Consider the following 14,294-nt stretch of genomic DNA (forward strand, 5'->3'; position numbering starts at 1 on the left):
ATGTACTATTTCTAATCCATTTAGACTCATTTAAGCTTCCACTCTAATATTTCTAATATTTCTAATCTATCTAAATCATGCTAGCAACATGCTAGTAATTTGCTAATCATGTTAACAACATGCTAGTAACATGCTAACAACATGCTAATAACTTGCTAATCATGATAAAAACATGCTAGCAATGTACTAGTAACATGCTAATCATGCTAACAACATGCTAATTATGTTAGAAACATGCTAACAAAATGGTAGTAACATGCCAATCATGTTAGAAACATGTTAACAACATGCTAATCAGCTTGCAGCATGCTAGTAACTTGCTAATCATGTTAGCAAGATGCTAGTAACATGCTAATCATGCTAGCAACATGCTAACAACATGCTAGTAACATGGTAATCATGCTAGCAACGTGCTAGTTACATGCTAATCATACTAGAAACATGCTAACATGTTAGTAACTTGTTAATCATGTTAGAAACATGCTAGTAACATGCTAATCATGCTAACATCATGCTAAAAACTTGTTAATCATGCCAGAAACATGTTAGCAACTTGTTAATCATGCCAGAAACATGCTAGCGACATGCTAATCATGCTAGAAACATGCTAGCAACTTTGCTAATCATGCTAGAAACATGTTAACAACATGCTAGTAAAATGCTAATCATGGTAGCAATGTGCTAGTTACATGCTAATCATACTAGAAACATGTTAACAACATGTTAGTAACTTGCTAATCATGTTAGAAACATGTTAACAACATGCTAATCAGCTTGCAGCATGCTAGTAACTTGTTAATCATGTTAGCAAGATGCTAGTAACATGCTAATCATGCTAGCAACATGCTACTAACGTGCTAGTTACATGCTAATCATACTAGAAACATGCTAACAACATGCTAGTAAAATGCTTATCATACTAGAAACATGCTAACAACATGCTAATCATACTAGAAACATGCTAACATGTTAGTAACTTGCTAATCATGTTAGAAACATGCTAGAAACATGCTAGTAACATGCTAATCATGCTAACATCATGCTGAAAACTTGTTCATGCCAGAAACATGTTAGCAACTTGTTAATCATGCCAGAAACATGTTAGCGACATGCTAATCATGCTAGAAACATGCTAGCAACTTTGCTAATCATGCTAGAAACATGTTAACAAGCTAGTAACATGTTAGCCATGTTATAAACATGCTAGTAACATGCTAATCATGTGCAAAACATGCTATCAACATGCTAATCATGCTAACAACATTCTAGTAACTTGCAAATTATGATAACAACATGCTAATCATGTGCAAAACATGCTATCAACATGCTAATCAGGCTAATCATGCTAACAACATTATAGTAACTTGCAAATTATGATAACAACATGCTAATCATGGTAACAACATTGTAATCAGCCTATAAAAATACAAGCAATAAGCTAATCATGCTAAAACATGTTAACAACATGTTAAATCATGTAAGCAATATGTTAAATCATACTAGCTGCTTTCATACTATTACAACTGCTTCGAACTTTCAGGCTAGGCTTTCTCAAGCCAACTTAAAGTTTGTTCTCAAACTTTAGGCTATGTTCACACTTGGCGTCTTTTTTGACAAGAAAAAGTTGACAACGGCGCTTTTTTAGTAAAAAAAAAAAAGAAGCTGGCAGCGTTGCAGCCGAGGGCGTTTTTTGTTGCTATAACAACAGCTGCAATCGTATGAATCTCGAGAAAAGGATCTGCGAGCCGAGACTGGAAAAAGGGACGCCCGAAGCGCAGCGGCGTTCATGTTAACAAAAACCTACGCGCGGGTCCGATAGCCTTGTGGGCAGCGCGTCGGTTAACGGGGAGAAGAACGTCGGTTAACAACAATAAAATAAAAGTCTATCAACCGGAACCGCCTTAGGCTACGTTCACACTTGGCGTCTTTTTTCAAACTGCCAGCGTCTGTTTTACATTATAATTCTATGGAGTAAACCGTCTTTTCAAAAAAGTCATGAGCGCTTTTTTTAAACGCCACCGCCGGCGTCTTTTTCTGCAGCTCAGAGCGTCTTTTCAAGTTGAAAAAAGTTCAACTTTTCTGAAAAGAACGCCCTACGTCAAGCGCCTTTTTGACAGCTGACCAATGACAAGCGAGTAGCGAGACCTGTCGTTTCCATAACAACAAGAACAGCAAGAAAAATGGAGACGGTGCCCGTTGATAGACTTTTATTTTATTGTTGTTAACCGACATTCTCCTCCCCGTTAACTTTAAAAACCGACGCGCAGCCCACAAGGCTATCGGAGCCGCGCGTCGGTTTTTGTTAACATCAACGCCGCTGCGCTTCGGGCGTCCCTTTTTCCAGTCTCGGCTCGCAGATCCTTCCCGATCCCGTCTAAATACTGCCCTATAAAGTAAAGGGCAAAAATGCTAAAAAAAAATAAAAAATAAAAAAATAATAATAATAATAATAAAACACCAGCGCAAGAGCGAGCTTCCCCTTTTCTCGAGATTCATACGATTGCAGCTGTTGTTATAGCAACAAAAGACGCCCTCGGCTGCAACGCTGCCAGCTTCTTTTTTTAATAAAAAAGCGCCGTTGTCAACTTTTTCTTGTCAAAAAAGATGCCAAGTGTGAACATAGCCTTACTCATCTAGTTGTAGTGTTGTTCTCAGTTCTGCTTCTTTACAATGTGTGGCAGTAGAGCGCGCTTTGCGTTCAGCTCAGTCTTGACTGTGGATCGAGTAAAACAAACAGCTTCCGTGGTTAAAGTTCAAGAACATGGCGGCCTTGGTGAAGATGCTCAATGTTATTTAGCCATGCTGGAATCTGTTACTATATGATATTATGGTATATTCCTTCATTCCTTTAGGTTTTGACTGTATGTTCTGCGTAGACGCTTAACTTTAAATCACCTTAAACATGTTGCGGGCTTTATCGAGGTGTCATGCTCCTGCAGTCCGTCTTCTCTCTCCTCGTACTGCTGTTATGGTCGAAACTGTCAGGGGAAGAAAATCACGCACAGACCCCAAAGCGAAGTCAAAAGTGGGACGGGTAAAGACTCCCCCTCCCGTGGATCCAGTAGAAATGATTGTGCTAAAGGAGCGTTTCACGGAGTACAACCTGATTTTAAGAGCTCTGCGGTAAGACTGCACAACATTAAATCATTTCATGACTGATTATGATGTGCACTAAATAGTGAATGTGTTTCTGATTACCAAGGTCACATTGTTTATCATCAGAGTGGTGACTTTAGCCATTTGAGGTGGAGACTGACATAATTTAATATTTTATGCATGTAGACTTGAGTTCAAGGAGCAGATGTTGAGGAAGAAATATGAAGAAGAGGTTGGTTCCGTGGCAGAGGAGAGAGCTAAAAGGGAGGCCGAAGAGCATCGGTCACTGATGGCCTTGAATGATGCTGAAAACCTCAGAATGCGTAAAATAAGGTGAGTGGTTTAATGTGAGATATTTGAGGGGCATTTTGTAAAAATAGTAGGCTAAAAACAAAGTGAACAGAATGCTCTGTTCACAGTAGGCAAAAGAGTGAGAATCTGGTGAGAATGGCCACTTTACTGTCCCATGAGTCAACAGGAGATGATGTGCATGGCAATTAAAGGGATAGTTCACCCAAAAATTAGAAATTTGCAGTTAATTCTAGAACATCAGCTATTCCTAGGAGACGAGCTCTGATAACATTTCCTAAACTGACTGTTAGTGCTGAGCGATGCAGTCAAATACATTGCATTTTGTTGCTGTTTGAAATGAATGTGTATCATCTGGTCCTTCAGAGAGCAGCGCATGCTGAAGGAGGCTGAGGCTGCGGAACTGAAAAAGAGAGAAGCAGCCATCTTACGCCAGCAAGAGTTGGAGGACTACATTAAAGAAAAAGAAAGACAAATTCTTCAACTACAGGTGAGCTTTTAAAGAAATTTTTAGATTTAAGCTATGTATAAGTAGTGCTGTTATGTTTTGCGTTGTAGTATTTTCAGTTTGAAAATAAATAAAATAAAGTTATTTGATAATTTTTTTTTTTTTTTTGAGAAAGATGACATGTTTTATCCATGTTATTATAAGTGCATTTGATCAGTTAGAGTTTTTTGGGCTTTATGATTTAGTTTGTCTCACCCTTGCTTTTATCTGTATTTTAGGAAGAGGCAAAGGACTTCATCACACCGGACAATCTAGATCAGCGGATTGAAGAGGCTCTCGACAACCCGAAAAACTACAACTTCGCTATTGATAAAGAAGGACGTGTTGTCAAACGGACTGCATTTCAGTGATAAATACACGATTTCAAAAACTAATATGACTGCAATGTACATAAAATATATACTGTCAGTGTCATCGTTTAAACTGTGTGAACAAAAAAAGTGTTTTTCTCAAAATGGATCCATGTGAGTGCTGTTTCTCATTGGAAGCAGTGAGTGATGTCTTTGTGTATGTGTTGTGTTTCATATATACCAAAGTAACTAGTTAAAATGGTTCATACAACAAATGTACCAAATAATGTCCAGTTTGACATCTAAAAATGCCAAAAAATTTACAGTAAGGAATATGGTGGGCGCTGAATTAATTATAATTACCTTAAATGTGGAACAATGGAAGTATTATAAAATGTAACAGTAACACTTAAATGTTATACATGTTAGCAAGAGATTGTGAATGTGCTTCATTCAGATGTGATCATCCCTGTGCCTTCCACAATAAGAGAAAGCATGAAGGCTGTAGGGCTCAAAAATAATTGAATATTCAGAATGGAGCTGGAGCTAAGTAATTACAGAAGCAGGGTGGAGAAATCTGTCACTCCATTCCACTAATACACAATTCCAATCCAGTTTTTGGTTGGTTTATGAAGTTAAATATTCACAATCTGCTTAAATTAAAGGCATGCAACAGTAGCAACCGTTACTATACATTCAGAACGGAATAATCCACTTAGTTATAGGTTATTAATATGAATGCTAATATTGATTGTCATCCATAAAATAATAGTTCCATGAATAGTACTTAGTTTATACATTCTTACACTGTAAGAGGGAAACAGATGCTCATACTAGCATGCTGCTACAATATACAGCATACTACTCTTTCTATAATTATATAGTTGAAAAGTAGTATACAATTTTGAGTTTTATAACCAGATTAATTACACATATTTAATAATTACGTTACATCAATTGCATATATCTGATTAGTTTTAGTTGAGACAGTGGACAAAAATGTACAAAGTTTGCTTGTCAGGTCTTTTACTTTAAGTGAGTAATAGTTTCGGAGTCCCCCACAGGGTTGCCAAGTCTGTATCGAAACCAGCCAAACGCCCAATAAACAACTATTTAAATATCAAAACTAAACATGCCACTCCCATACCTAAAATTCCCTATTTAACAGTAACTTATTTGTTTGTCATACACAATTTCAAATAGAAATCACTAATTGTAATCATAAACAGTTTTCATTGAGGAGATCAAAAGCCCCTCCATCACAAAACTATCAGTTTTATCAAAGGTAGAATGTGAAATATTTTAAAACATGCATTTCAGTCGAGTACAATCTATGTACCTTTAAACCGCGGGAAAAATCCCCTGTAACCCCTGTATTCCCCGGGATAACCATGAACTTGGCAACCATGATCTCATCAGACATGTCCATACATGCGCAGACGCGTTGGTCAACTACTACTTCCGGTACAGTCACCAACCCTACAGGAAAAAGAGCAGAGGATTGGACAGACGCGCATCTACAAGCATACGCGAAGAATAATTCAACCACGTATTCCTATATAAAGAAGATTTTATGTATATTTTCACAGAAACTTTTGCTAACCCGTAATGTGTTTGACACAGTGATGCCCTGCTTCCGCCGGGATTGAGTGTTTTCTACGATACATCTGATCTGATGCAACATGGCAACATCACATGTGAATCGATGTCTCTTAAGGACAATCACGAGATGTCTCCGGGACAGCAGTCGACAACCAAATGTGATGACAGTAAGGCCTTTAGGACACTTTTCTAACTCCTCTTCAGGTAAACAGGAACATGAAGCACGAACTGTAGTTTCACCCCAGAGTTCAGGAGGCAGAGGTCGCGCCGGTCGCCTGGCAGTCGCGTTTGGACTTGGACTCGGAGGAGCAGCAGCCTTATATTCATTAAGAGACGAGGACAATAAAGATGCCCTTCAGAGGACAGTCGCGGTCAGGAATTTGCTAATTGACAGCTTACTACCGACTGTCCAATGTGCCTCTCCATTTAAACCTGACAGCCCGCGGTACAAGTACAACTTCATCGCGGATGTGGTTGAGAAGTCCACACCTGCTGTAGTCTACATCGAGATCGTTGGGCGGTGAGTCTGTCATTCAACCAAAAAACTGTGTACTTGTGGTTTAAATGGGTTTCACTTTTTGGCCAAGCTGCTGAGAAATGACCCAAACCCTTCTTAAACTAGCCACCCTGAGTAGAGTGGAGGCCAAGATACCAGTTTAGGCTTGTTAGGGGCCAAGCACCAGAGGTGCGGTGGCACCTATTGTATCCGTTGGCGTTATTATTATTCCGCTTCTTCTTCTTCTTCTTCCTCTTCCGCCGCAAGTCTATGGCAGCCCATAGAACCGCTTGCGGGAAAGTTGTATAATTTTGCACACTGATAGAGGACAGTCCCAACATTAACCATAGCAAGTTTGGAGTCTCTAACTCAAACTCTCTAGCGCCACCACTTGTCCAAACTTTCAAAAGATTTATGCTAATAACGTTTGAACCGTAAGCCACACAACAAAAATTCTTTTTTTCCTCTGATTCCTTGGCTTATGCCGAGTCGAATGGACACCAAAATTCAAAAATCGTAAGGTTTAGTTTTTTCGCTATTCTCAATTGTTCGTAAAACCTACTTTTTCGAACTCGTCCTAGGCCGTTGCACCGATTGTCACAAAAATTGATCCAGATCATCTTCAGACCACGCTGGCAAAAAGTTATGGAATTCAAGTCGATTCGTCCAGCCGTTCACGAATAACACGCGAAAGAATTCTACGAAAAGCTAGCAAAAATCAATGTGAGGCTATATCTCCGTAACAGTTTGGCATATTGACACCAAACTTGGTGTGTGTTATAACAAGCATGACCTGAGCCTACCTGCAGTGTTTCGGTGCAGTGCCCCCCCTAGTGGTCAGGAGATATGAAAAATGGCTATTTTTCTTTATAACGTCTGAATGATTTGTCCAAAAATCACAAAACTGGTCTCTTTAGATTCGGTGTGTCATACCGAGTCGAGCCATATCCAATTTTCCCATGTCAGCCATTTTGGGTGTCGGCCATTTTGAATTTAGCTTTAAAATGCTGTATCTTGAGAACGGATTAGCGTATCATTTCGACATTAATTACAAAAATGTTCGGCACCATGCCCTGAATGTACATAAAAATTTTGGGGCCAGCGCCACCTTGAGGTCAAAAGTTATAACGAAATTTCAAAAAAATGCTAATAACTTTTGCGTACATTAGCCTATTGAAATGAAACTGATTTTGATAGATTCCTTCGGTCATGCTGAGAACACCGATACCAATTTTGCCAATTTTGGCTGAACTTCCTGTCCGCCATTTTGATTAATGTACAAAACCTACTTTTTCGAACTCCTCCCAGACTGTTAGTCCGATCTTCACCAAATTTGACTCAGATCATCTTCAGACTATGCTGGCAAAAAGTTATGAATTTCGTGTCGATATACGAAACCGTTTTCGTTTAGCGCATCAACAAATTTGCTGGAAAGATGCCAAACTACATCTGAGGCTGTATCTCTGCAAAGCTTTGACATAATGACGGCAAACTTTGTGTGTGTCATTGCCATTTCACACAGAACACGTCACATCAATTTGAAAACAGCACCACCTGTTGGTCAAAAGTGATAAGCCATTAAATTATATTATTGGTTGTAATTATGGTTTTTCAGCCATTTCAACTGATATCATCCTAAAATGACTTTGGTTACTCATTGTTACAGTCGGTCTGTTGCTCCTTGCCATGCTTAGCTCCTCATTCTGCCTCTGTTGTGCTTGGCCCCGCAATTGCTGCTTGCAGCTATATTTTAGTTTGTTTTTCTCAACAGGGACTTTTTGAGTAGGTGAACATGTGTAGATTAGTTCTTTGTGAACTGGTTGTGTCTGACATACAGGTATTTAGTTTCAGTCGTGCTGTATTGTGACAAATATTATACACTGTTTTTGTTTCAGACACCCTTTTTCTGGCCGTGAAGTCCCCATCTCGAATGGCTCTGGCTTTATCATAAGTAGTGATGGCCTGATAGTGACCAATGCCCATGTGGTCGCCAACAAGCGTGGCGTCCGTGTTAAACTGACCAACGGAGAGACTTACAATGCCACCGTCCAGGATGTAGACCAGGCTGCAGATATCGCAACCATCAAAATCAATGCTAAGGTAACAATAGTCTTTTTATATAGTACTGTTCAAAAGTTTGGGGTCATATATATTTAAAATTTGAAAGACAGAAATACTTTTATTTATTAGGATGCGTTAAAGGGGTCAAGACATGTTTTTTTTTCCCCATTATTTCCCATATGTTCCTTAAGGTTTACTTATATTTTACTTATTATTATTATTATTTTCAACCCTCATTCTAACCCTCTGTCTAAAAACGACCTGTTTTTTAAGAGGCATGTCCTTTAAGACTTCTCAGTAATCAGCCACTGTTGTGATTGGCTAACATCACTGCATAGGAAGCATTATCAATCCCCCGCCCCCTCGCTATTGCATGTGAGTTTTGACAACATGATCAAAATAAAACAGTAATTTCCAGACAAAGCATTATGAAATCATTTACTTGCAGTTTCCGATGCAGTTGCTGTCAGATCTAGTACCACGTCATCTTTCAGCAAATATTTCTTTGTAAACTCTCCATGACACTGTGCCTCGTTTACAAACAAAATACTCCGATTAATCCTCTGACACGATTTCTGTACAAAGATGCGAATGAGCTGTTTAAACCAAACGCGTCTAAACGAATGTTCTTACTCAAGCGCATGGACTGTCTCAGAAAGCAAATGCACATCTGTATACTGTAGTAGACAAGATAGCGGCAGTGATTGTAATTTCTATTTGCTTAGGACGCGATGTGACACTAGCATTCAGTGTTGGGGTAATGCATTACAAGTAACGCAAGTTACCTAATCAGATTACTTTTTTCAAGTAACTAGTAAAGTAACGCATTACTTTTTCATTTACAAGAAAATATCAGAGTTACTTTTTCCAAATAAGTAACGTGTTACTTTTTTTCCCATTTATTGAACGATAGCTCATGATGAGAGAAATCAGGAGTAAGATGTTAAATTAGTTCTAAAATAAATGTGAGCATGCACAACAAACTGTTTAAGTATTCATCAAAATGAATAAAAACAGTGAAATGCAACTTAGAATATGACACAAACCTGCAATAAGTAAATATGTTAAATAATACAAATGCCCTTTAAATATTTAATCCTATTTTATTGACCAATGTCTTTCCTGCCGACCTTCGATGATCCAATTCAACCATACTAATAAGCAAAAATTACTCAAGATAAACTACTCTGGATTATACTGTACAGACGTGAATTTACTTTACCTCCAGCCTGAGGCTTTTGGTGTGAAAGGGCTTTTACATTTGCCAAAAATAGAACTTTTTAAACGGCAAGCAAGCTCTGCCCAAATTTAAAAAGTAACGGATAAGTAATGTAACGCATTACTTTCCATAAAAAGTAACTAATTAATGCAATATTTCCCAACACTGTTCGTCAATGCCTTGCTCTGGAGGCAGTGTTTATGCAAATGTTTGTGCCACGGTGATGTCATCTTTCACCTCTTATATGCCAAAAGATCAAGGCAAATTTGATTTGTCATGTCATGACCCCTTTAAATTGATCAAAAAGGACAGTAAAGACATTTACAATGTTACAAATTTCTATTTCAACTAAATGCTGTTCTTTAGTACGTTCTATTAATCAAAGAATACTGAAAAAGTATCATGGTTTACACACACATTCTTTTTTTTTTTTTTATTTAATAATATTAATAATAGTAATAATAATAAAATGTTTTTTGAGCATATGTGACCCTGGACCACAAAATCAGTCATAAGGGTTAATTATAAATAAGCTTTCCATTGATGTATGGTTTGTTAGGATATGACAATATTTGTCTGTGATACAACTATTTGAAAATCTGGAATCTGAGGGTGCAAAAAATCAAAATAGTGAGAAAATCGCCTTTAAAGTTGTACAAAAGAAGTCCTTAGCTATGCGTATTGCTAATCAGAAATGAAGTTTTTATATATTCATGATAGGAAATTTACAAAATATCTTCATGGAACATGATCTTTACTTAATATCCTAATGATTTTTGGCATAAAAAACTGCTTAAGACTGGTAAGACTGGTTTTGTGGTCTGGGGTCACATAGTAGAATTTCTGGAGGAACATGTGATGCTGAAGACTAGAGTAATTAAGCTGAATTTTCAGCTTTGTATCACAGAAATAAATAACATTTTACAGTAAAATAGAAAACTATGAAGAATATTTCACAGTATTCACATTTGTATTGTGTTTGTGCACATAAGAGGCATCTTCTTACAGACTTGAGAGTGTGTGTGTGTAGAAATATGTAAAAAATGTGAGTGCACGTTACATTCTGTTCTCTTCTCTTTTCGTCTTGTCCCAGCATCCCCTCCCAACGCTGCGTCTCGGCCAGTCGTCTGACGTGCGTCAGGGTGAGTTCGTGGTTGCCATGGGGAGTCCTTTTTCTCTTAAAAACACAATCACATCTGGAATCGTCAGCTCCGCCCAAAGAGGAAGTAAAGAACTGGGCCTGTCCAACTCTAATATTGACTACATCCAGACTGATGCTACCATAGATGTAAGAGCACAGGAAATGACCTTGAAGAATTTGGGTGTAATTGCATGTAATGGTGTCATTGAAGCTACATTAGATTGTTGCTTCATTTCGTTTATCAAATGTTTTATATCTTACATTACATTTTTATTTTACAGTTTGGAAATTCAGGAGGTCCCCTTATAAACCTGGTGAGTCACTAGGTGATATTTACACAACATACTGCTAGTACATTTTGGTTTTAGAAACAAGGAAGTTGAGGTGTTTAATTTTGCACGTCAGATTTAATTTACAGTCCATTTGAGTAATAACAGAAGAACATATTTGTTTATCTAATCAGTCGGATTGGTCATGTGATGTAATGCATGTGATATGAGCTAACGTGATGTTTGTAACCTTCAGGATGGTGAGGTCATCGGTATTAATACCATGAAAGTGACTGCAGGGATTTCCTTCGCCATTCCCTCAGACAGAGTCCGCCTCTTCCTTGACCGTGCAGCAGACAAACAGAGTAAGAATGACCCTTGACCTCACAGCTTGTTAGTGACATCTTATGTTTGAGGTCACTGATTGATGTGTATCGGTTATTTTCAGAGTCCTGGTTTGGAGATTCAGGATCAAAACGGCGTTACATTGGAGTGATGATGCTGACTTTGACCCCCAGGTGCTAATCTGTGTTTTGATAACAAACCCTAATCGTGTGTATAGCGTGAGAACATCACTGTTTCTTTTGTTTTAAATTTAAATGGTATTTTTGCCCCCTCAGTATAATTGAAGAGCTGAAGATGCGTGACATATCCTTTCCTGATGTTTCTCATGGAGTTCTCATCCACCGTGTTATTATAGGATCTCCAGCCAATAGGTAAGCAGCACTGCTCTGACCCCACAGTGCTGTGTGTTGTCTGTTGATAGACGCCTCCTATCGTTGATCTCATTTCCTGTTTTCTGTTTTACAGAGCTGGAATGAAACCAGGCGATGTTATTGTTGAGATAAACGGGGGAAAGGTGAACACGTCAGAGGAGATCTATAATGCTGTGAGAACAAGCGACAGCTTAAACGTGGTGGTCCGGCGGGGGGCCGACCTCCTCATGCTGCACATGACCCCTGAGTACACGGAGTGACGTTACGTGACGCTTAAGCATATAAATAAGAGAGCAAGAAATCGTTCGGCTGAGTGAGAAATAAGAAGATGTGAGATAGAAAATTATTTTAGTTGGAGATGTTTTAAGAAGGTAATAATGTAAAGCGCTGAACAGTATAGTAGCAAAGTTGGACAATGTAGTCGAAAATATTTTAATTGTGCAGTTTGTGCACTTTTTTTTGGAAGTGTTTGAATTAGTGTGGATGATTCTGAGCATAACACTGGATAAATATCAGTGTGTCCTCTCAAACTGCACTGTATCAGTACTGTTTCTGAAGGAATACCACTAAATATTTGTATGAAACACGGTTTGTCATGAGATGAGGAACATTTGCCTGCCATAATAAAATAGGGTGCTTTTATTCCGACATTGCAGATTTTTTTTGTATTCAGTGTATTTTAATACATTTTTAAAACAGCTGTGATTTTACAATAAAACATTGGAATATTAACTTTTTTGAATGATAATGTATTCACAGTGCTTCTAGAAAGTAATCAGCTCCCACTGATTATGATATTACAGAATCTGTTTTAGAATCTTCAGTTTAGAATTATTTAGATTAGGACTGGGTGATATGGCCAAAAAAAATCATATCTTGGTATTTTGTTTTTTGGCTGATTTTCTACATTTTTATATGTGGGTTAAATATGTATGTGTGTATATATATATATATATATAATTTAATGCAACATTTTCTATATAACAGGCAATGAAAACAAATAGTAAAAAGTAACCAAGTAAGCTGTCCACCTTTTTCTTTAAGGCAGAAGTAAGCCTATGTGGGAGAGACTTTCAATTCATCATCCGCTTTAGGGAAGTAACGAGAAGAATAAGAACGTGCAGCAAACGGTAAAACTGTTTGCGCTACCAACCAGTTTGTAACATCAAGCAGCAAAACCAGTTGTTTTGTACAGCTAAAAATAGCTGGATGCTTCTGAGACTGAAAACCTCACCCATGAAACTTACAAATGGCCACGACCGCTCTTACGACAAGAAAAAGGTGGATATTGCAAAAAAAGGGGCTAAAATCACATTACGTTTTAGCATTGCAACATTACCATCTAAAATTGAATTCACTAAACAAAATGAAAAGAAATAAAAACAAAAGCACAGATTAATTGGATAATATTTTGATTAACCCAAGTCACATTACAGTTGCTTGTAAGTTTAAAATTCTACACATGGCACATTTATTGTCCAAGTAGAAACATTTTAGCAAAATATATTTTAGTCAGGATTATTGGTTATTATTGCTCATTCATTAAAGTCTGTGAAGTTCTGCGGACAATCGCATGGAGAAAGCTCATGCATTCCTGACAGCAAAATGGTATTATTTTTTTGACTTTATTTAAGCTATAGGCTACGTGTTAACTAAATCTTACGATTTATTTTAAAGCCCTTAGTATAAACATGTCTGATGTTTAGGACCAAATGGATTATGCACTTTACCCATTTATTGTTTCTAAAAATATATTGATATATCGTACAAACTCGATATACCGCCAGTATAGAATCTTTAGAATCGTTACTCTGGAAATGACATTTATCACTGTTATCAAGTAAAGCCTGGAATACACTACACAATTTTTGCCCGATATTATGCTGATTTCAAGGATGCCAGGTTTTCACAACAAAACACACCCAGTTGCTACTCAAAACTAGCTCAATAGTGGTTGGTCCCCTATTGAGTTCCTGGGGTAAATTACAGTTTTTTTGACGGGGTTTCCCTGGTAAGATTTAAATTCCAGGGGGTAAATATCACATTATTGGGGTCACTCAACCTGCTGACATGAAAAAACAACAACAAAAAAAGTATGGACTCTGAACCGCCTTAACGAGTCATCATATTTTCGAATCTTCTGCCTTTTACTGATATATCTCACTACCCTGACAGCACACGTACATCTCGGAGACATCTGCAATTACATCTGCAAGACGTAGTTTGCTCATCTGCAATACGTCTATTGGACGTTTCCTTTCAGATGTCAAATAGATGCCTATTAGATGTCTTTAAGATGTTTATGATTTAGAATGTATGTAAAACTGACATCTTACAGACATTTGTCAGACGTTTGTACACAGCAGATGCTTTCCAGATCAAGAGATCTTTACAAGACATCTTGCAGACGTACGTGTGCTATCTGGGTAGGTAACACATTAGCATAATCCCCGCCTGCCTGCAAAATACGAACACTCTGACACTTCTGCTTGTTAGTGTGTTTACATCATGTTCAAGAAAAGGCTGTGTTCTGCGTTGTGAAAGCAAGTCTGTTTTGTTTTCATCGCCAAAAGATAAAGATGTGAAG

At 37.8% G+C, this 14,294-nt stretch overlaps 2 protein-coding genes across 2 annotated transcripts; both read left to right on the top strand.

Annotated features, from left to right (window-relative positions):
• The first annotated feature begins 2,728 nt into the window (after positions 1-2,728).
• Positions 2,729-4,878, top strand: mrps26 (mitochondrial ribosomal protein S26). The gene is made up of 4 exons (XM_051126764.1): positions 2,729-3,123; positions 3,283-3,429; positions 3,772-3,895; positions 4,132-4,878. The coding sequence occupies exons 1-4, from the start codon at positions 2,903-2,905 to the stop codon at positions 4,261-4,263; spliced, it is 624 nt and encodes a 207-aa protein (XP_050982721.1). The 5' UTR covers positions 2,729-2,902; the 3' UTR covers positions 4,264-4,878.
• Positions 4,879-5,652: 774 nt separating this feature from the next.
• Positions 5,653-12,444, top strand: LOC127175604 (serine protease HTRA2, mitochondrial). The gene is made up of 8 exons (XM_051126761.1): positions 5,653-6,325; positions 8,197-8,401; positions 10,675-10,869; positions 11,004-11,036; positions 11,248-11,356; positions 11,440-11,509; positions 11,612-11,707; positions 11,802-12,444. Exons 1-8 carry the CDS (start codon positions 5,886-5,888, stop codon positions 11,965-11,967), a joined length of 1,314 nt encoding a protein of 437 aa, XP_050982718.1. The 5' UTR covers positions 5,653-5,885; the 3' UTR covers positions 11,968-12,444.
• The last annotated feature ends 1,850 nt before the right edge of the window (positions 12,445-14,294 follow it).

This window comes from Labeo rohita, chromosome 13 (assembly GCF_022985175.1).
Source record: "Labeo rohita strain BAU-BD-2019 chromosome 13, IGBB_LRoh.1.0, whole genome shotgun sequence".
NCBI lineage: Eukaryota > Metazoa > Chordata > Actinopteri > Cypriniformes > Cyprinidae > Labeo > Labeo rohita.